The sequence below is a fragment of the Phialemonium atrogriseum genome (assembly GCF_030411735.1).
Source record: "Phialemonium atrogriseum strain 8032-3 unplaced genomic scaffold QBC33scaffold_8, whole genome shotgun sequence".
Classification (NCBI taxonomy): domain Eukaryota; kingdom Fungi; phylum Ascomycota; class Sordariomycetes; order Cephalothecales; family Cephalothecaceae; genus Phialemonium; species Phialemonium atrogriseum.
In genome coordinates this window covers 915051-936531 of record NW_026848145.1, presented here as the reverse complement: position 1 = coordinate 936531, position 21481 = coordinate 915051, and the positions used below count along the sequence as shown (strand labels likewise).

General features: G+C 55.5%; 6 protein-coding genes across 6 annotated transcripts in view; 5 read left to right on the top strand and 1 right to left on the bottom strand.

Annotated features, from left to right (window-relative positions):
- Positions 1-1010, top strand: part of QBC33DRAFT_568631 (u6 snRNA-associated Sm LSm7) — a 1469-nt gene extending 459 nt beyond the window's left edge. Inside the window, exons 2-3 of the mRNA XM_060430515.1 lie at positions 198-269; positions 395-1010. Coding sequence (XP_060285192.1) covers positions 198-269; positions 395-525 — 203 coding nt within the window. The 3' untranslated portion in view covers positions 526-1010. The remainder of the gene's footprint in view (positions 1-197; positions 270-394) is intronic.
- A 368-nt stretch (positions 1011-1378) lies between these two features.
- Positions 1379-3640, bottom strand: QBC33DRAFT_448662 (PAB-dependent poly(A)-specific ribonuclease subunit 3; the record flags this gene model as incomplete). Its single annotated transcript, XM_060424481.1, has 6 exons — positions 1379-2427; positions 2490-2642; positions 2698-2842; positions 2910-3092; positions 3153-3259; positions 3307-3640. The coding sequence occupies 6 exons, from the start codon at positions 3638-3640 to the stop codon at positions 1379-1381; spliced, it is 1971 nt and encodes a 656-aa protein (XP_060285191.1).
- Positions 3641-6964: 3324 nt separating this feature from the next.
- On the top strand, positions 6965-8918 carry QBC33DRAFT_368106 (uncharacterized protein). Its single transcript, XM_060423974.1, has 2 exons — positions 6965-7249; positions 7320-8918. The coding sequence occupies exons 1-2, from the start codon at positions 7106-7108 to the stop codon at positions 8727-8729; spliced, it is 1554 nt and encodes a 517-aa protein (XP_060285190.1). The 5' UTR covers positions 6965-7105; the 3' UTR covers positions 8730-8918.
- Positions 8919-10144: 1226 nt separating this feature from the next.
- Positions 10145-12691, top strand: QBC33DRAFT_368125 (uncharacterized protein). The gene is made up of 7 exons (XM_060423975.1): positions 10145-10174; positions 10261-10409; positions 10473-10549; positions 10626-10658; positions 10742-11116; positions 11186-12425; positions 12493-12691. The coding sequence occupies exons 2-6, from the start codon at positions 10343-10345 to the stop codon at positions 12203-12205; spliced, it is 1572 nt and encodes a 523-aa protein (XP_060285189.1). The 5' UTR covers positions 10145-10174; positions 10261-10342; the 3' UTR covers positions 12206-12425; positions 12493-12691.
- Positions 12692-15052: 2361 nt separating this feature from the next.
- On the top strand, positions 15053-16173 carry QBC33DRAFT_534344 (uncharacterized protein). The gene has a single exon (XM_060427534.1). The coding sequence runs from the start codon at positions 15331-15333 to the stop codon at positions 16114-16116; it is 786 nt and encodes a 261-aa protein (XP_060285188.1). The 5' UTR covers positions 15053-15330; the 3' UTR covers positions 16117-16173.
- Positions 16174-18128: 1955 nt separating this feature from the next.
- QBC33DRAFT_513881 (F-box domain-protein) lies at positions 18129-19842 on the top strand (the record flags this gene model as incomplete). Its single annotated transcript, XM_060426013.1, has 3 exons — positions 18129-18209; positions 18242-18522; positions 18585-19842. The coding sequence occupies 3 exons, from the start codon at positions 18129-18131 to the stop codon at positions 19840-19842; spliced, it is 1620 nt and encodes a 539-aa protein (XP_060285187.1).
- Positions 19843-21481: the final 1639 nt, after the last annotated feature.

The window sequence follows — 21481 nt, the reverse complement described above, 5'->3', positions numbered from 1 at the left end:
CTCACCCCTTCTTCTTCCTCCCTGTTCAGTTATAGAAGCTGGCGGGCCTGTCTTTTCTTTTCCAACCCCCCCCCCCACAACAAAAAAACATCTACCCCCCCCCCCCCCCCCCCCCCCCGGCCGACGGTGCTTTGCAGCGTGACTTGCACACCTCTCCCGGAAAACAGAAATGGCGGAGCTGACTCGGAAGGAAACAGTGACCGGCACGCTCAAGGGCTACGACGCGCTGATGAACCTGGTTCTGGACGAGGTGGAAGAACAGCTCAGAGGTGTGTTTGCTTTACTTGACTCCATAAACACCCTTCCCCCCCAACCCTTTCCTCCCTCAAGTCGTGTGTGTGTGTTTTGTCCCCAGGACCAGACGCTGAGACCTTCCTCCCCCCCACCCTCGCAGACGACGAAGGAAACGAGACGACCCGGCCGCTCGGCCTCGTCGTGGCGCGCGGCACCCTGCTCGTGGTCATCAGCCCCCTGGACGGCAGCGAGGAGATCGCCAACCCGTTCCTGCAGGCGGACGACGATTGATGGTCGGAGGCAGGTGGGACGGACGGACACATGATGTATCGACCGGGTGGGCCAAATTAGACATGTGGGAGAGAGAGAGCATGGGAAAGGGAAAAAGAAAAAAGGGAGGTGGTGAGCAAACGGCGGTGGAGGAGGCGCGCCGGTTGCCATGGATAATATGTCGGGCTGCGAATGTACGCGGCGTCCTTGCGGAGTCAACGGCCACATACATATCGGGCGAGAGATGGAATTGCTCCTCAGTGATACCACATACCACAACACCCTTCTGCATGAGGGGAAAATAATGCCAAAAGTATATGGCATTGCATTGGCATTTGCCACGATCATCGCAGAATTTCACTCATGGCCTTCTGTTATGTTATCAATTTTATTTCGTCTTGCTTGATGTCTATTTGATAGGACGCTACCTATTTGATAGGACGCTCGTCAATGACAGGGGAGCCGCAGGGTCTAGCTAAAAGCTTCATCCACCCCAACGAGGCCGGGCTACTGCCTATCAACCCTCTCCCTTGTGCCAACTGAGCTTCCAGTGTCCTAGTCCGGAGGCTTCGCCGTACCTCAGTAGACTTTTTTTTTTTTTTGAAAAAAAAAAAAAAAGCAACGCAACGCAACGCAACGCAGCTCGGCGCCAGAGCAATGTAGATGCCTCCCCGCCCGCCGGTTTGGTTCCAGATACCCCAATGAGGGACGGACGTAAACCTAAGCCGAGCTTTAACGAAGGCATCGGTCATCCGAAACTGTCCCCGTATACTTCCTACATATGGACAAGGTCGCAAGAGCCTTGTCCATTTCCTCGAACCCATCCGCCTTCAAAGCCTCCAAATGTGTCCGGCTAGGTATGGGGCCTCGCCTGTCAGGCCCCGGGAGCTCCTTGCTTACTTTGCTTCGCGAGTTCATTAAACGCGCGCTCAATCATCTGCTTCAGCTCCTTGAACGTGAGGATAAACGCGTCCTGGCCATCACGGCTCGTCAGGTAAACCCTCTCCTCGGACGCCGCGTCGAGCTTGTTCATACAGGCCATCATGTGGCCTAGATTCAGACGCGGATTCCCGTCCTGGTCAACCTGGTGGAAGACATAGTCACGGAAGAGCTTCAGTGGGTATCGCTCTCCGTGTTCCGACCAGTTCGGGTCCCCCGCAAACTCGCCCCGCTCATTGATCGTCCCCAGTTTGCACAGGAGGCGCACGAGCCTGCCATTCTCGACCTCCCGGTAGAGGTCCGAGGTGATACCATCGGCCGCCTGCAGCGCGAGATCGCTGTATTGCACCATGTGCGCGGTGATACCCCTCATGAAGTTATCGATGTTCTTAGAGTTGTCGCCCGGCTTCGGGGCAGAGACAAGCCAGGCGATGACGTCTTTCAGTCCGTCAGAGTACTTGGCAGAGAGGGACTCGACGGCCGCGGATACGTTGTTGATGTGGACCGGAAGCGTCGACGTGGCCAGAGAGAGCATAACCTTTCCAAATTGGACAAAGTCTTCCTGCTGAAATTCCGCAATAGGCCGGGGGTTTGGCTCGTACTGCACCACATCCAAGATGGAGCACGCGGCCAACCGGATGCGGTTCTTGTCCGTCAGGATTATCTTGCTGAGCTCGACACATCGGGCAGCTAATTTGGCCGAGTGGATCGATCTAAGCGCATTCGCGATCTGACAGATGTATCCCCAGAGAACGTTCTCGGGGACGGCTGTCGGCGCGGTACGATACCGATTGGCCGGCACCGCGGGGAAGTGGTGCTCGGCGAGCGTCTTCGACAAGGGATGGTAGTCGTGGCAGAATATGAGTGAGCTGTCACCGAACTCCCTGCTGGTGAACGCCTCGTGGAACCGGACGATGTTCGCGTTTACGATCGTCTTCCACTCCTTCGCAGCATGGATCGCATGCTCACTGGTCAACCTATAACCTTTAATCCAGTGGGAATCAGCAAATAGTAAGCATGGGCGACGGTGAGCACTTGTCACAAACCTTCGATCCTCCTCAGGCAGTAGTATTTGCCGTTTTTGCTGGATGTGGCTTTGAACACCCAGCTTGGGAAGCCGAATATAGTCGTGTTCTTGCGGTTGCTGGTGTCCAGGGGAAACAACGAGTGGTATCTGTCCAGTTGTGGCAGGGCGGTGTCTAGGCCGGTTGGTAAGAAAGATAATCCAGCTGTTCAAGTAAGCGAGGGACTCACTAGGCATCACTTGGAGAGTCGCGTGGGCTTTCTTCTGCAACTCTTCACGAAGCGTGTCCGAGAGGAAAAACTCGCTGGCGGCTCTCTGGTAAGGCAGTAGTTCCTCGCGGTAAGGCCCGATAGGCGCATAGAGGTGGTATTGGGGCTGTCAAAGACTTAGTCTGTGGCGACCAAGGGGCCGGCTGGGGCGTCGAGAGAGAAAACAAACTTACAGGTTGCAGCGGCGTGCCGAACCCGCCGTGAGACTGGAAATACGTAGCGCCCGCATTAGCAATGCCGCTGTGCTCCCCCGCGTAGGGATTGTACGGCGTCGAGGGAAGTGCTTGGGCCATAGAACCCAGGGTAAAGTGATCAGTTGAATAAGTGGTGTCCTGCGCGGCGCTATTCTGAGATGCCTAACACAATGTTAATATCCTCCAGGTCTAGGACTCGTCCGGGCCAGGGCCGGCACATACCGAGTTGGCTAGGTCGTAGTTCTGCGGCGTGAACTCCCTGACCGTCGCTGGATTGAACACCGGAGCCTCAACATTTTGTTGCAAAGATGGAGTCGCTAGCATGCCAGCTATCAGCAACACATCGCCGTCTCGTACTGGTTCTGGTTCGACTTACCACTGGCCCCTCTGGGGGTAAAGGGGGCGGCACTGGCGGCCTGGGACGAAAACGTCGATTTCTTAGCTGTCTGCTGCTGAGTGGAGGGCGTGAAGGCCGGGGAATCGACATTCAAAGCCTTCTTGCCGGAACTGTGAGACAAATGGTCAGAACTGTTAGACGCCTGGTTAAAATCAGCGGCCGGGAATTGGCGGCCAGTGGGGTGGCGAGGTATCCAGGGAGAAAAAGGGTGGTATCTGGGTCGCCGTGGGTGGCTATGGAAATGGGCATCCGGCGGCGGCGGAGGGCGTGAATCGGCCTTGACAGGCCAGCGTCGTAGACTCTGGCTGAGCATGTTCTGGGTCCGGGGCTGCGCGGTTTGTAGACCCGGAGACGGCTCGATTACAGTGCCACCGGGAATGAACGGGGTGTTGCTTGAGTCAAGACCAAGTTTGGAGCCCGTCGCAAAGGGTGAATACTGGCTTGAGGCCGATCGAAAGGCAGGAAACCCCCCTGTGCGACCTTAGGATTGTGGCTGGGCCGTATCTTCCGATGTGGCTTTCTTGGAGAGTCCCGTGATATTAGCTGGTCCGGAAGGCATTGAGGTCTGAGATGGTGCCAGAGCCTTGGCATACGAGAGGCCAGGCCTCACATGAGAGGCAGGCGAGGATGGCTGAGATAGATGCTCCTGTTTTCCAGCCTTGCTGAAAGGGCCTTTTCTTGCTGGTTCTTTGCCGTGGCTGGCACAGCGGAAATGTTTGCTGGCAGGAGGAATGGCCTCCGTCGGCGCTGGTTTTGGGTGGGAAGGATGTCCTCGAGATCGGGCCTGAACTACTTCCTAAGCAGGTTCTGGCAAATCAAGATCCGTGGGAGACTTCTCAGTGGCAGGGCCTGCACCCCAGATATCGGTTCGCGACTCTGGACGCGTCGGTGTCCCGGCAACGCAGGTCGCAGGGTCAACGGGCTCATCCCTCGCCCCGTTCGACGTCGCTGGTGGGATACGGTTCATCTCCTCGGAGAGCGATGTTCGCGCAGTTTCCCAGCTGTCTTCTGAGACACGGCTCGCCCCCTCCCCAGACTCAGTGCCGGGACCATCGGTGGCTCCCCCCGATGACAGTTGGGATGGGGAGAGCGACGTGCGCGCGGTTTCCCAGCTGTCTCCCGAGACACTCTCATCGTCCCGATTCTCCGAGGTCGGCTGAAGAGTCGGTGAGGGCTGCAAGGAGGGGATAGTAAGCTCTCCAGTTCCAGGAGGGCCCTGGGCCGAGGCCATCTTGAGGTGCTCCGGTAATACTCGAGTGGAATGACCCCAGAAGCTCTATTGTCGAGGCGATTTGGAGGGCGGAGGGCGGAGGAAAACTCTCCTGCTGATGACTGAGGGCGAGGCGAACCGGCGAAGCTGAGCCTTGCCTGTAGTTGCTTGAGTTGCTGGTAAAGGAAGCTCGATGGATGAGGAAAGGGTCGAGAGAAATCTGAGTTTCGAGGTGGAATGATAAAGATGACTTAAAGTTGCTTTGCCTGTGAGCAATGAGCGTTGAGCTCGAGAGCACTGGCCAAGCTCAGAGCTGCCTCGATTGACGACGCCCAGTTTTTGTTGTTGTAATATGGAGTTTCATTCCCCAGAAAGTTGGATGGAGCGGGGATTTATGGCTCTCCTCGATTATAGCCGGAAAACCTCGCGTCGCCGTGGGTAGCATCCTCTGAGATGTCCCACAGACGATTGGCCGCCTGCTCCTGCTGTGTCGTTGTTGTGTTGTTGACATGACTTGTAGACGCCAGGTGGAGGCAGCAGAGGCAGCATGCTCTTAGATGCCTGGAGGTCTATTGACCGCTTGTTCCTGCTATTTTGGTCTTGCCTTTGACATGCCGAGAATGCCCCAAGTGTCGGTTTCACCCCAGATGCTCCAAGGTTGATTGGCCGGTTGCTCCTGCTGCTGTGACTGCCCATGGTTGTTGACATGACTTGTGGATCCGCAAGTGTCGGCATTGATCTTTCACCCGCGATCCCGAGGCATGCCGATATGCCGATAGTCCGATAGTCATCGGCGGACATTCTTGCCAGGAGTACATGGAAAGCTCTGCTGCAGACAAGCCCCCATTTGACCAAGGGCGGTCCTCGAGTCACAAGGAAACCAGCCAGGGAAATATTCCGCATACAATGTTCCAAGCATAGGACATGCCATTTATGGCTGGACAGGTCCTGTCCCAATGACTTGCAAGATGGTAGGAGTGTCCATGGTGTGCCACATTGATGCCTCGACCTAATCAAGCTCAGGCGCCCAACCTGGGCTTCATCTTCAATTCCCAGACACTCGCTCCTCTCCAGATATAATGTCCAAGTCCTGGTTCCCAGATCCGTGTGTGGAAGGTCGTGTGTTTCGCAATTAGAAGCCCCGTCGGCAAGAAGGCCGTCTACCTGGCAATGGCGGTCTATCCGGCGAGGGCAAAGGTGGGCAGGCGCAGTCCTGGCCGACAGGGCTCGTGGAGAGATTAACAGGGAAATCACAAATCAATTACTTACAGGTCTGTTTGGTTGGAGTTATTCTTGTTCTGATCGTGATTGAATGCGCAGCCTTGGTCTTCATATCGACAATGGCCGTAGATAACGACGTTTCGACAAAGGGTGTCTTTATTTTCTGAATTGGGAGCATAGTCAGTCAGGACTTGACTCGGGCAGTTGCAATGGATGAAAATAGAGATAAGGACTCACCACGACCCTTGGGTCTCGGAGACCCAACCTGGGACTGCATATTGTTTGCGTTGTTCCGTGTAGTGGCCATGTGTGATGGGAGCGGCGCGTCAATTCAAGATCAGAACTCCGTGACCGACTCTGGGACGCCTGGAGATCCCGAAGTTAGTGTCAGAAGAGAAGATAATGAATTTGATTTGGTATTATGTGTCGCCGAGGGGAACATTTCTGATTTGGCTCGCAAAGGTAAATAGGCAAGAGAGGTGGGAGGTGGGAAGTGAGAGCTTGAAGGTGGGCATGGAGGGGCCTCGTGGGGGAGGGGAATGAAGACATACTTGTCTTGCACATGTTCTCTCATGGTCTATTAGAGAGGGACTGGGTTGGATAGCCGTAAAACGAAGAAATGCACGCCGATACCAGCAGATGCCGGGAGGCTAGGGTGCAAGAGAGAATTGGTCGTGGATTGGGATAATTGCTGCGCCGGCGGAACGAACTTTGGTTAGGTGGTAGAGATCGGCTTGGAATGAGTTATGTGGGGACGGAGGTTCAAAGAATGCCATGGGCAAGGCGCGACAAGGCAAGCTGCACCACTAACCAGCGCTAACCACTTCCATTTAGCGCGACGATAGCCTCGGTGTGGATCGATAGCCGCGACTCCAACCCACAACCGCACAGGCCAGGCTTGGCTTCTCTTCAGGCTGAGGGGTCATGATTGAATTATCCAGTGTATCATGCATGATTATATGCAAGTTATGCACTTATGCATGCTGATCTCATCATTGCGCCGTCTTGGACAGCTAAGCTCTTCGAGAGTCGCCAATACCTTCAGCTTCCCAACACACATTTGAAGCAGAGTATCGAGGCACTGAGATATTCAACAGCCTATAAACCACTCAGCTTTGGACAGTCTCTCTTTAAGATCGAAGGAGTTAGCCTACCATCCTTGAAGAGCACTAGCTTGCCCTACCGAATTCTGTCCCTTGCCTGTGGCGGTTGAACCTTGACGAAGAACCTTGACAACTGGTTACCCACCTGACGCCAGAGAAGTGGCATTTGCCTTTCAATGGGGTTTTGATTCCCCATCTTGTCCTATCATTCGTTAATTGAACGCCGGTCGGTATTGAAGGCAACATGGCGAGCGATGCCGGTGCTGGGTTTGACCTCAGCCAACTATCCTCAAGCCAACAGGAAGCCCTACAGCAGTATACCGATGTTACAAGCCAAGAGATAAAAGATGCGGTACCTCTTCTGGAGAGGTCGCAATGGAATGTTCAGGTAGGTCAACCGCCTCCCAGGCCCCGGACAAGCAAGCAGGACTGGCCCACTGACTGATCCCCTGTCACAGATAGCCATTGCCAAGTTCTTCGACGGCGAGGGCCCTGATCCAGTTGCCGAAGCTATGGCTGCCCAGAATGCAGTTCCTCAAACTGCTGCAAGGCACGAGAACCTGCACGAAAGCCTCCTCGACTCCGCCCACACCCCGCGGGCTGCTCGGAGACAGGGAACAGAGCTTGCCCCAAGAGTCGTACCGCAGCCTCCTACAATATATCGACCGCCCTTCCTGGTCAACCTGTTGTTCGCTCCATTTCAAATGGGCTATAGGGTTGTGGCAACCTTGTTCCGCTCCGTCTTTTACATCCTCTCCTTCCTTCCCCGAGCGATCCGGCCACGAACAGTCACGAGAACAATGCAGAAAGGGTGGAAGAACACAAATGGCCGGAGGATGCTGATGCCAAGGGACAGTGCGGCGAGATTCAAGCGCGAATTTGAGGATGAGTACGGTGAACACAATTTGCCCTTCTTCGACGGGGGACATGCCCAGGCCATCGATGCTGCGAAGAAGGACCTCAAATTCCTTCTTCTTATATTGATGTCCCCAGAGCACGATGACACGGAATCTTTCACAAGGGAGACGCTACTCTCCCCAGAAGTAGTGGATTTCGTCAATGACCCGGCGAACAATATCATCCTGTGGGGTGGGAATGTCTTGGATTCCGAGGCCTACCAGGTCTCACTCGAGTACAGCTGCACCAAGTTCCCCTTCTCAGTCCTCATTTGTGCAACGCCAAAGGAAGGAAGCACGCGCATGGGCATCATCAAGCGACTGGCTGGGCCCATGAGCCCCTCAACCTACCTGGCCGGCATCCAGGCAGCAATGGAGAAATACGCTCCTGATCTGGAGGGTGCGCGTTCCGAGCGTGCGGCGCAGCAGCTGGCACGGAACCTGCGCACCGAACAGGATTCGGCGTACGAAAGATCCCTAGCGCGGGATCGAGAACGGGCAAGACTAAAGCGGGAAGCCGAGGCTGCCGCTGCCGCTGCGGAGAGAAAGGCGCAGGAGGAGACAGAGGCGGCGGAGCGCCTGGAGCGGGATCGTCAGCAGTGGCGCAGATGGCGCGCAACGACCATTAAGCCCGAGCCAGACGCTGCAGCCAAGGATGCCGTGAGGTTGGCACTCAACATGCCGGAATCATCCGGCGCCGGGCGGGTGATCCGCAAATTCGGCAAGGAGGCGACATTTGAGGAGCTCTACGCATTTGTCGAGTGCTACGATCTCCTCCAGGGGCCATCCGACGAGGAGAAGGCGACTAAGCCGGACGACTACGAGCACAAATATGCCTTCCGCATCGCCTCGGTCATGCCCCGGGAAACGTTTGAGCCGAGTAAGGACGTGACCATCGCGGAGAAGATGGGCAGAGGAGGAAACCTTATTGTTGAGGAAACCGGCCACGCATCTGACGATGAGGAAGAATAGTGTCTTGGGCTCGGTGATGCACGCATCGACTTGGACGGCGGCCACGGGAATGAATAACCCGGTGGGCATGGCGAGCATGCCCAACCTTAAAGCCATGAATTCATATATATACGACCCGGGTCTGATTGGGTTGCCTTATCCTACCACCTGATAGACGTCCCAAGACAGGGCCGTGTCATGTACCATCCATAGCCACCACGAAAACCAAAGAACATGAAGCCCTAACTACCTACCTCCACACACATTACATCAATTTTTAGGAGGGAGCCCATCCCCAGGTGCGTCATGAGTGCTGCCAAGGGTAGCAAAAAGTGCGCGTGCGTCCATTGACAGCCACTTGAGTTCGTCGCCTCGACATCGACACCGAAGTCCTGCCGATGCCGCCGCGTTGGCATCGTGGCGGACGGGCTTGCGTGGAATCTGGAGACGCGGGGGAGGCTGTGCAACACAACTTGTCTTTCAAGACTCGGCATTTCCACCAGGCGGTGGGGACTTCCTGCCTAGCCGGGTCGCTTCCAGGCAACTTGGCCTGGGCAGAGAATAGCACATCTCACCCTCTAACGGGGCTCGCAACACCACCAGAACGACACGTTTCCTTGAAGATTAGGTTCTTGATTGGTGAGGTGTGCCCTAAAAGTCCCCCACCTTATCGAGGGAGATTTGTTATTGGCTTCTTGTGACTCAAGGACGAGTGCCACCATCGTTATTCAGAGTATTGCGGGCCGGCATCTGAAAGTCGAAGATCCAGGATAGAGGCTTCGTTGTATTTTGTCCCTCTGCAGCAGCTCGGGAGAACGGCTCTTTGGGAGCCCCTCAGCCTTGTATATGTTTGCTTCCCGCAACTTAGTTTCTTCGTTCCAGCCTTATTATCTGTCTATTGAGGACGGCACATGAGGGGGGAAAGTAGGGCACTGATATAGGGCTGGATTGTAGACCAGGGTCTGCACAAACACTATTTCGTAGGGCCAGTTGTGCAGCTTAAGCCGCAGTTGGCTGGACTATTACCAGATCTTTCCATTGAGAGAGGGTAAGTGCTCAGCCGCTTTCCGCGAGCTGGATCTAATCTCGAGAACAGCCTTGGTTTGGCGTCGTGCAGAGTAATGCTGGAACGATGACGATCTTAAAAGGAGGGCCTCGCCGTAGGCACGTACCTATTCAGGCAGCCGGCTCCACCCGGCTCGACCCATTGGGTGGAGACAGCTGGTGCAGAAACGCGCTTGGAAGCCGTTTCCCCGCCAGTGAAGAATCAATGGACCCTGGTAAGTATCTGAATGGGCGTTTCGCCTCAGGCGCCCTCTTGTAGAACCCTTGCCCCTTGCGAATTATCCAGCATGTACCACAGTAGTTACATTGTGCAACGGGAAGTGGGAGTAACGTAGACCGCCGCACAGGCAACCACTGCAACTTCCACGCCAAACGAGCGTGTTTTGATATTCTTCTTGCCAGCAGGTGTCCCCGCGTGGTTTTAACTCCCTTTCTCCCCAACTGTCTCAGTCTTGATTGGCCTTCTTCTAATCCGTACAACCAAAAGCCTTCATTCCCCGCTGCATACCCTCTTTCGTCCAAGTACCTTCCTAACCCCTGGGATCTGCGATCTGCAAGAGGCGGGAAGGATGAAAGCCATGAAGGGCCTTAGTATGAACAAGATGCTGGGAAGCATCAAGCGGCGGCCGACAGCCCGTAAGCAACGCCCCCAAATGCTGCAACCGCCCCGGCATCCCCGACTAACGGTTTATTTCACAGCCCAGGCAGCTGATTCGGACGACGCCTCGGGAGACTCCTCATCCCAAACCCCGGAAGCGACTGCCGGTCGTTTTGTTGTAAGGCTGACCTACAATCAACCGCGACCCGTCCCCTGGAATCGTGCCGCCAAGCTGACCCACTACGCGCAAACAGAGGCTGTTCTGTGAAGCAGATGGTAGTTCTACGGTGAGTGAGACGATACCCCTGCGACAGGCTGCGTCAGAAGAAAGGAAAGGCCACAGCGCTAACCATCCGCAACCTTTCCTTAGGGCGACGAGATCACGTATCTCCCTCCCATTGTCGAGTCGGCCGAGTCGTCGCCTGCCGCCGCGGCCGAATGCGCCCGGGTCATCCGAAAGCTCCTACACCGAGACTATTGGTCGAAGCCGTCATACCAGTACAATGCCATCATGCTGATACGAATCCTGTCCGACAACCCCGGCCCGACCTTTACGAGGAATCTGGACAAGAAGTTTGTGGATGTTACGAAGGAGCTGATGAGGGGCTGCCGGGACCCAAGCGTCCACCAGATCCTCTTGGAGACGCTGGAGACATTCGAGACCACCAAAGGCTACGACGAGGGGCTCGGCCCCATGATCGAGATGTGGAAGAAGGAGAAGGCGAAGACATATAAGAACTACGGGGTAGGTTTAACCGAAGCCCCAAAGGGGTCACTGCCGGTTGCATCGCTGACACGAGGACCAACCACCCAGACATGGCCAGCACCACTCGCTCCGCAAATGCAAACGCCTGCCCTCAACCCTCAACAGAATTACTTCGCGCGGAGCCACTCCACCCACAGGAGAACGTTGCCCAGCCCCTCCGACCTGGCGAACAGGCTGGAGGAGGCGCGGACGTCGGCCAAGCTGCTGGAGCAGATGGTGGCGGGCACACCCCCGGCCGACGTGCTCTCAAACGACCTGCTCCAGGAGTTCTCCGGGAGGTGCCACACCGCCTCGGCCAGCATACAGAGCTACATGGCGGTGACGGACCCGGCCCCGGACAACGACACGATGGAGAGCCTGATCGACACCAACGAGCAGCTGCAACGAGCGCTGAATCAGCATCAGCGCGCCGTCCTCAACGCGAAGAAGCAGCTCGGCCTCAACGAGCGGTCCAACAACCCGAGCCCGAACCCCAGCGAACAACTCCGCGACGCCGGCCGGCATCATATGACCGGCGGGCAGGGCCCGGGCCCCTCGTCGCGGGAGTCGAACATGGATCCGCCGGAGTCGGACCACCACCACCGCAGGCCCGCACGGACCGGCACCGGCACCGGCAAGGGCAAGGAGACGGAGCCATGGGGCGCGCCGGGCGCGTCGTCGTCCTCCTCCTCCCGCGCCGCCGCCAACGGGAAGTCGCGGCGTGACCCGGATGACTACCACGACGATGACGACGACGACGATGACGGGGCCGACCCCTTCAGGGATCCGGTCCAGGAACCGTCGCGCGGCAAGGCCGCCGCCGCATCGTCGTCGTCGTCTTCGCTGGCAGGACAACAACAGCGGGCAGCAGGAGGTGCGTCGGGCGGCGGCAGCGGTGGTGGTGGAGACCCGCCGCGCCTCGCGTTCGAGCCATTTCACCCGGGCTTCGGCGGCAGCGGCAGCGGCAGCGGCGGCCTGGACGGTGGGGCCAGCGGTAGCCGGGCGAGCCCGCAGGAGGAGGAGGATCTGTACGGGGCTGAGGATGCGTACAGGGCGAACCCGAAGAAGGATCCGGTGTACCGGTACTGAGGATGGAGTGGGTGTGGACCGTTCCTCCGCAGGGAGAGATGATGGGAGGGCCAGGGCACGAATGCCGGTCCTCCGCCGCCCCCACCCCCGCGGTATGGGCTCGGCGAGCCGTATCGTAATGACTGAGAGGGAGATCCAGGCGTTCTTATCTGTTGTCGGTATTACCAATTTATTTCTCCTTGAGATGTTCGTACAGAAACTACTTGTGTAAGCATGCATGGTGTGTTTCCCCGAGTCTTATTATGACCTGCCCCTGTTTTTTGACGCACCGAGAGTTCGGTACTTAGATAGACCGATGATCATAGTTTCTCCATTTAATATACATCCTTTGCCACGGCGATGGGCCTTACGAATGGGCGGGCCAGGGGGGAGGTAAAGGCAAAGACAAGATGGAGAGATAAGTGACGTCGTCCTCGAGACTAATTCATAGTAACGAAGCAAAGGTGAGGGGGGGTTAAGGAATGGAGGGGGATATTAGGACATGCTCCGCACTCTCCCGTGGAATTGTCTTCATTTTGGTTAGTTTCTACTTTGTCTCGGGATATGAGAGACAGCCTCTTCAAACCTTACCACCATGTACCTTCATGCTGTAGAGACCAGCTCTGATTCCTCTCCAGGTGCCCTTCACATGTATACATGGTCTATGCACACACCACTGCTACTTACCGAGATCCTAAAGGTAACTTCCATAGGACACGCCTCCAGTGGGAACACTAAATGCTGCTGGAAAGAGTGGTAGGACGAAGCAGCAGACCTTTCCGTGGTGTTGGGTGTCAGTAGGCGTGGTGCGGAGCGTCCCGCGCAATCGATTCTCCCGGTTGTGTCGTGTCGGTGGCATTGCGGAGACAACTAGGGCCGGTCGATAACTGCTGTGGCAGTTGGTCCTGGGTTGCGCCGGACTCAGCTTATATGCCCCCCGCCTCCCGCTCGGAGGGGGTTGCAGTAGTAATGGAACCGTAACTGGTGGGGCTCGACGCCGGTTGCCTCCACGCACCAGTAATTGTTGATATAGGTAAGGCACCCTGCTCCAAGTTTCTCCCTCATCTCTTCTCATCCATTGTACCGCATGGAGAGACCTTCCGATTCCAATCCAAAAATGCCGCCTGGCGAGAAAAGCATGGCTGTTGCTGCAACGCCACTGCAATATGGCAGCGAAAAAGCATCAGAGACCGCCACTGCCCCTGCAGCATCGGCTGATACCCTGAAGAACAGCTTCGTCAGAGCTGTTGTTCGCAAACAGAACGAGTATGGAAAAGATCACCATCATCCCAAACCCCCTCTTGATTCCCCTGTCTTGACCTAGAAGTCTAACATTGTGTGTGTCCTACCCTAGGCTTCTTCTGCTGACTATAATTACTTCGTTCTTTGTCTGGTCCTGGTGCAAATGGGCGGACTGCTCCAAATGCGGTGATCTAGCCTACATCGTCCAGACAGGTTTGACTATCCTTTGGATTGGGGCGATGCATTACGCTGGGGAATTGTTTTGAGAATGTTTTGGAGGCAGTGAACAAGTTAGCAGCTGTTGGAGGTCACATCACTGGGCTCATGCAATATGTGGAAGCCCTCAACTGGAAAGTCCAAGGCAATGAAGAAGGATATTGCACTGCGAGCCTGCATCTGTGAATACCATTACTTAACCTGGTGCTTCAGCTCATGAAATCAACTCCGTTATCCCTTACCTGAGCCGTCTTGTCTGCTCCTTGGCAATCAACTTTTATTACAGTCACTAGCGAAGGGCTTGATGAGGGCCTGACTCCGGACCCTCACGGCGAGGGGATTTAGAAGCGGGGGGTGGCTACGGTGCGTTACAGGGGCCCAGATTTTGTTAGACAAATTTAACCAATAGTATGGCTCCCCGAGCTTGACTGGATGATTTTAAAGTTATCAGATGATCTGATAAGAGAATCCACGCCCCACTCAACACTACAATATTGAACTGGAGGGCGACTCGGGACTACCATGCATACATCCGTCCCCGGCTCGGCAGGACCAACCCCATCCCTATAGCAACCACACCAGGCGCGTTGCTGAGAGATAAAGTGAAAATGCAGTCGTTGGCGTCGACAAGCACAGGAGGAGCCAAGGTTCATTGGTTCAAGTACGCAAAAAATAAAAATAAATTCTTTTTTCCAGTCCCTTGCAGATAATCATCCGTTATTCAGCACGGTGACCAAGTGCCTCTTCCCAAGCAAAGGCGACTGATTGGTTAAAATACGTGTAAGACTGAAAAATCAGTCTCCCATCCCATGGTAATATTCGTCTCTTGGGTGTGATGGTGATGGCTTCTTGCAAGCTCTTATAGCGCATTTTGATGTTGTTTGGTCTCATCTGATAGATAGCGGATTATGCAGATATAGATTTGTGGATAGCATCATATTAGAAAGGTAAGAGAGGTGGGAAGATTGAAAGACGGGTGACTTTGACAGATAGAGTATCATAGATGTCTCAACTATTTTGGGTAAGCAGTTGTACCTGGATATCTCCAGCGCTTGACCCTCCACCCTAGGATCCATGTAAATATGGTTCGATTACGGCCAGAAAGAGGCGTCCTTGCATTACCGAAGAAGTGTTGGAGCAGGGTGGGATTATGGGTATTCAAGCACACCTCGCTGTATTTTCCTCCTTCGCTTCTTCCATTTTCGGTACGCTTCGCTATATAGCAAATGAGGATATGTTGGTGAAAAGGATTGAAATAGAAAAGATACCTAATTCTGAGCATAAATACCTCATGATTTCCCCAAATTCTCTCGACTGATTTTCGTCTTCATCCGGCTGTCTTTACTTGTTTAACCTTACCAAACCACACCAGACAGGAGCACTACAAGATGAGGTTCTTTAACCCCGTTATCCTGATGCTGGCTGCCAGCCACAAGGGGTCAACAGCCCCTACCACCGATGTTGTTACAGATGTCATTGACATTCGCAGCGTCAACGAGGCCAATCTTGTTCTGGAGACTCTAGAGAGGCGCGCAACGTGCGCTTCGTTTCATCGCGTCCTCCACACCATTGGGACAAGCCAACTGACGTGAGTGACAACTGTCTGTCCCTCTCTCTTTCTGTTTTCGCTTGTTTTTAAGCTACACAAAAGTTGTCATTAGCCTTGTAGCCTCACTCTCTACACACACATGCCTGCTGACTTTCGCATATACTTGTTTAGCGTTATCTTTATTACGCTGGGGACTGGCCTCACTAGGTCTGTCTGCAGCTATGTCCACGGCCAGGACTGCGGCGACCTCGCTTATATCATCCAGGCTGGCTTGGGTCTTGTCTATGTGGCAGCTGGCTATTTCTCAGGCGCCGTGGACGTGACCCTCCCAATCAGGCGGGACATAGACAATGGTGGAGACACAGGCATCCATGCTGAGTACAGGGACTGGCTGCACGACGCTATCGACGCCAGCAGCGGCCTCTCCTTTGACGACATCACCAGCCTACCCTTTGACCCTGCCTTGGCCGCGCTTGCCAAGCGCGACACGGCTGACCCCGATCTTGTGACTCGTGTGCAAATCACAGGTCTTCGGGTCTCGAACGGCACCAGCACTACCCCAGCACAGGACGTCGTGGTCAACCTGTTCGCCGACAACACCACAGTGCTGCATCTGCCTGTCATCAGCTCCTCATCCTACCCAACGGATGGACTCGGCAAGAGGGTCAACAGCCCCGGCTTCAAGATCTCGTTCACGACCCGCATCCCATCAAAGCTATCCTACACCCATATGCAGGAGATGGCGCTTGTCGGCGCGATGGACTGGGGCAGCGCCGCCGGGCAATATCCCATGAACGAATGGATTGGCCTTGCCAAGACAAACCACGACGCCAACTTCTACTACCGCATCATCCCCGAGACCTTTTCGATGGACTACAGTTACGAGAGCGTTGACATATGTGGTCAAATGGGTGTCTATCTCTAGAAGGAAGACCAGAAGTTGAAAGATAAGACCGGATCAGCTAAAGATATATCACCTTCGTTTTTCTTGGGATGAGAAGTGGTTAATAAAAGATTTATTTCGCCTAGTGGCGCTAAGCCTATATAGGGTACCAATACGCTAGCTACATTCGTTTCTCCTCCTATCAGCCTATTCGCTATTTGCGTGTGGTGTTTTGACCTGAATAAGCAATCTTGCAAGGAAATGCCAGCAAACAGGCTTAAGGGCTGTTTTATTCAGGTGTGCAACGTGCTGTCCTCAGAAGCTGCAGTATCGTCTGCCCGGCAAAGGTTGCGTGGTGTTGTCCGGTTAGTAGACGGCGAAGACAACGGCATGCGGCTGTGTGGACGGCGGCCCGAACCACTTGCAGGGCCCGCACACAGTATCAGTCAACAATGATGGAACTGACGGCGACCATGACCCTCCCCGAGTAACCGCTGCAAAAGATAAGGAAGAAATTGCATTTCACGGGATCTGTCGTTCCCTTGACACCTCCAGCGTCGATTTCGACGACGAATTGAATGCTAAGGAGGATTGTACGACGAAGACCTTGACGTCCGAATGGCTGGGCGGCGGAATCGCTTGGAGATTATCCGTACAGGATGTAGATCAGCCCCACACCAAGAATGCTCTGGCCCTTGCACCATTCCTAGCCTGCTATCTTTACAAGGCTCCAGCAAGGAAGAATGGGTTGCTGGGGCCTTTATTGCAAAGTTTGAGGAATGACCGAATCCAATGCATTACCCTAGCTGTCGTTTGCTCGCACTCGCAAGCATTTCCTTATCAATCGCAAGCCCACATTAGCCAGGCGGCACTATCCGTGGTTCACTCGTCACAATCCCGGCGCCAAGGACGACTTGCCATGCTGCCATTCATTTATATTTCCGATGTCGATCTTATGTACACTACACGTGTGCATGATTACACCCTGCTTGTTCTAGGCTACGCGGTAAAGTAGATCTCCAGGGACCTGGGTAACGGCGCGTAACCCATCGAGCAACTTCGTTGCCTGTTTTTCATTCTCCCAGACTTCTCGTCCAAGGTACTGAGTGACACTCACCAATGTGTCCCATGAACCGACCACGGGAATACGATCCTTTAGCGGTGTGCGGAATACATCCGTATCGAATGAACGGGGAGGAAAAAAGAACAGAATCCGATGATGTGAAAAGGGCAATTGCGATTGGCCGCCCCAAATCCCACCTCGACACGTTATCGCTCCAAGCTTTCGGCTCAAGTGGATCTCCTCTCCGGCGGATGATTTTGATGGGTTGGCCCCGACCCGCTTGCTCGTTCGGGCGAAACTTGCGAGCCAGAGCTTGGGGGCCGTTCTTTGGTAAATGGTACGAGCAGACATGGGACGAGGCCGAATTAGATGCCTAACCGAACGTCCTCTCTTCCCTCCGATCCGATTGTTGACGACGACCCCCACAGATTTCACGAACTAAGGTTAGCCTTATAGTCAGCAGCCCCATCCGAATCCACCTCTACTATGCAGTACACAGTAAACTTCCCGACCTAGCCTCTGGGCATCTTACATCGTCAACATACATCCAATCCCGGCCTTCAACCCATGCGTCCGGCATACATATATGCTGCTCTCCCCACATATACCACAGTAGTGCACCAGTACCCTTTCCCTGTGATGATCTGCTTCCCTTGCGATCTCCACCACGGGTTCGTTTGCCTGTGGACGGGATCGCTAGATGCATCCCTGACCTCGTTACTTTCTCCGTAAACAGCCTAGCCTGTGGTGAACTGCTGTGGTGTAGGTTCCGCGCCTCTTGGCTTCCGCTTCCTCCGCCCCCATGTCACGTTATAGAAGACTACTCCCATATCTCAACGACCCTCAACACCGCGATGGAAGTCCTGGGTAGATCCAGAGTTCTGTCTTCTGCCTGTTTTACGGTAGCCCTCGACGCCTTCCCACAGATGCCGCCTGGTGAAGTTAGCTTCGTACCAAGACAACCTCTTTCCTTACACCCAGCTGCTCCGAGATGGCGGTCCGCTCGAGTATCAGGAACCCAAAACCCAAGTGGTCCTTGAATGACCTTTGTCCGGAGCTCCTGGCCCTTATAGTTGAGCAGGTACGCCCCCTTCCCAGAAACAGTTTTGGCCGTGTTGCCAACCGAAGCAGCTCGACGAGATAGACTCGAGGTCGGCAGCACTCGTCCGGTGCGTATGTAGGCGATTGAACGCCATCGCAACGCCGATCGCCTACCGGGAATTGGTCCTCAACGAACGGATCGTTGCAGACGACGCAGAGAGGGAGTATCCCGATGCCTTCCAGCACATCTACGCCTACACCCACCATGTAGTCGCGAGAAGCAATCTTGATCCTGGCGGGATCAGGAGGATATTGGAACGGGCGCAGCGGGTACAGTCAGTCAGGTGAGAAGAATGGCCACCCGCCCCCGCCTTCTGATGCTGAGCCCTCCCGGCCCGCCCGTTAGATGGCGTTACATCCCTTCAGGCTTCAGCGACGGCCCATTCTGGCTGCCGTCGGATGTCCTGGGCCAAGATCAGATTCAGGGCAAGGGGATCAGGCTCCTCGTAGAGGGTCTACCCCTCCTCAGCTCCAAGGAGAAGTATCAAGACTTTTACCTCAAGTCCATCCCCAGTGAGCTCTTGGTGTCGCTAGAACTCGCCCATCCCATGCCACCCCTGACCACCCGCCTCCACTCGTTGAAGGACCTCCTCCTAGCCTCGCCACATCTCGAAACCCTCCATTACCGGGACAAGGGCCAAGGGACGCACTTCTCCTTCACCGGTTCAGAGCGCCTCCCACCACTCAAGGACCTCGTTCTCGAATCCTATGACTGGAACCACGACAAACACTCAGTCGCAACGCACTGGGACTTCTCCCGCATCCGCTCCCTGGCCCTCCTCTCCGTCCCGATCCACAGCTTCCTAACCTCCGTGCCCCCCACCTCCCTCGCAGCCCTCCACACCCTCCACGCCTCCGACTTCAGCGCCCACCACCACCACCTCCCCCACCCAGGTCCCCCCGACCACCGCCTCTCCGCAACCCTAGACCTCGCCGCCCTTGTATCAACGCACATCCGCGCCCTCGTCGACCTGCGCCTAACCTGCCACGTCTCGCTCTTCCCTCCCTCGGCCCTCCTCCGCCACGCCGCGTCGCTGCGCCGCCTCTCGCTGCGCGACCACGTCGGCTTCGCAGACGACGACCGCCGCTGCCCCACGCTCCCGGCCCCCGACCTCGAGGTACTGGCCGGCGCGCTGGACCGTCTGACTGCGCTAGAGCTTGATATGGACTTTGACGACGACAACCACAACCAGCAGCAGCGGCAGCGCTTCCTCCAAGCCCTGTGCCACTTCCCCGCCCTCCGGACCCTGACGCTGCACACGCAGACGGTACTCCGACCCACCGGCTGCGACGACGACGACGACGACGACGACGACCTTCCTGCAGCCGCAGCCGCAGACGCCGACCCCGACCGCGACGCAGCGGCTCGCACCTTTGCCTTCCTCGTCCGCAACAGGGGCGCCGGCGTGGGCGGCGGGGACGTCCCGGTGCCCTGGCAGAGGGTGACGCTCAACGTGGGCAGCGGGGGCGCGGTGGCGAGGCGGATGGGGGAGGGGTGGAGGGGGGTCGTGGCGGAGAGGTGCTTTGTTCTGGAGAGGGCGGAGGGGTCGGGGGGTGGCGGCCGGGGGTTTGTGTTTCGTGAGGAGGGGGGTGGGGGGGTGTGAGGGCTCTTGGTTCATCATTCGTGAGGCCTGTATGGGTGGATGGTGGCTCTGGGAGGTGAGGTGAGTCGCTCTGGCCTTTGTGAGTGACAGGGTCCTGAGAAGGGGACATGGCAATGGATATCAGGGGGGTCTGGCAACTACCTAGGTAATTGGTTATACCCCACAAAGCAAGGGTGCTATTCCCTCCTTGGAAATGTTGGTGACATGCGGCATATGGCAAGCCTACTCGCCACTATCCTGACCAACGGCAACCAACTGCTCAATATCCTTCGCCTCAGTGAGATGGCGGTTGGGGTTGGGTTTACCTTTGTAGAGGAGCAGGATGTACTAGGACGGCGGCGGCGACAATAACGACGCCGGTGGTCAGTAGAGATATCTGAAGAAGTAGCAGCAGGTGACTCAATGCGACCTTGGTTTATCCCCTCGTCACTTGGCTTCGGATAATCGAAAGAGAAGGCGGACAAGACCAGTGCAACTGGCTTCAGGGCCTGTTGACAAAAAGGGCAATAGCACCCACGCAACCCCCGTTTTCCCCAGGACCTACCGACAGACAGATATCAAGGATCCCTCGAACAACCGTCAGTCAGAGATCTTCATCGATCCCGTCTCTTCCAATAGTGCTGAACGACGAAAAGCCAAGACCCGTCTGAAAGCCACCCCACAGGCTCATAGGAGAAGCTGGGAGCAGGCATTTCCGAACAAGATATGCCCCATTTCCAACGCCACAAAAGCTTTGAATTCCATTGGGTCAGCCCCTGAGCGAACTAAGGACCAGTTAACTCCGTAAAACTGTGGATCTTCCCCGATATACAACAACAAGCCCCCCAGTGAAAGGCAACCACGTCCGTCCTCGGTGCACCACCGCAGCGCAGCTGCAGCGTTCACCGAGAGGCGAACCTACCGACCTTTTCGGGACTTAGAGATTCCAAAAAGCCAGAGTTCTTATATCCGCAAGGTCTCCTCGCAACACCGCCAAGCTCGGGCGCGGTTCCCCCTGGCAACCGACCTCCTAACCCTGGTCGTCCATATCCACTCTGGGGTTAGCGGCCACAAGCTGAGAGAAAACAGGACTTATCGGAGGTGCCGATACGGCTCTTTTTTAGACTCTTCTCTAGCCCGTAACGCAGGTGAGCTCTTTTTCCTTCAATAGACTTGAACCTGTCATGGTCATAATGCCGCTGACTCCCGAGAAAGTCTTGAGAATGAGTTTTGAGCTGGGTTGAGGGTACCAAGACGTAGATGGACATCTGGTGAGTGTAATTTCTTGCTTATGCTCTCGTCTAAGGACCATTCCAGACGTTTCTCTCTGTCAACCCGGTGTCTATATGTGTGGCGGTGGCTCGAGCGGTTGTGTCACGTCATGTACTCCTCATCGCGCGGAGTGAGACGAAAACTCTTCCCAGCCGCATTGTAGACCGCCGAGTGAGTTGCAGATTGACGCATGGCCAAGCGATCTCTCGTCCGGTGGATTTGAGCTGCCTCATGAGTCGCCTAGATTAGGTTGAGGGTCTCTAGAACCCTGTTCGACTAAGATGTTAGTGATGGGTGGGGGGTAGCTGGGGGATTCAACGTACGTAATACAAGAAAGAGCACAGGTAATGTAAGGACAACCAATAGATAGTCTCCATCCTATTGGAAC

Bases quoted from the DNA above. Each gene is read 5' to 3' on its own strand.
- QBC33DRAFT_368106 (XM_060423974.1), top strand. From the start codon at position 7,106: ATGGCGAGCGATGCCGGTGCTGGGTTTGACCTCAGCCAACTATCCTCA. The intron at 7,250-7,319 runs GTAGGTCAACCG...CCCCTGTCACAG, and splicing joins GGTCGCAATGGAATGTTCAG to ATAGCCATTGCCAAGTTCTT.
- QBC33DRAFT_368125 (XM_060423975.1), top strand. From the start codon at position 10,343: ATGAAAGCCATGAAGGGCCTTAGTATGAACAAGATGCTGGGAAGCATC. The intron at 10,550-10,625 runs GTAAGGCTGACC...ACGCGCAAACAG, and splicing joins CGACTGCCGGTCGTTTTGTT to AGGCTGTTCTGTGAAGCAGA. The intron at 11,117-11,185 runs GTAGGTTTAACC...CCAACCACCCAG, and splicing joins AGACATATAAGAACTACGGG to ACATGGCCAGCACCACTCGC.
- QBC33DRAFT_534344 (XM_060427534.1), top strand. From the start codon at position 15,331: ATGCCTGCTGACTTTCGCATATACTTGTTTAGCGTTATCTTTATTACG.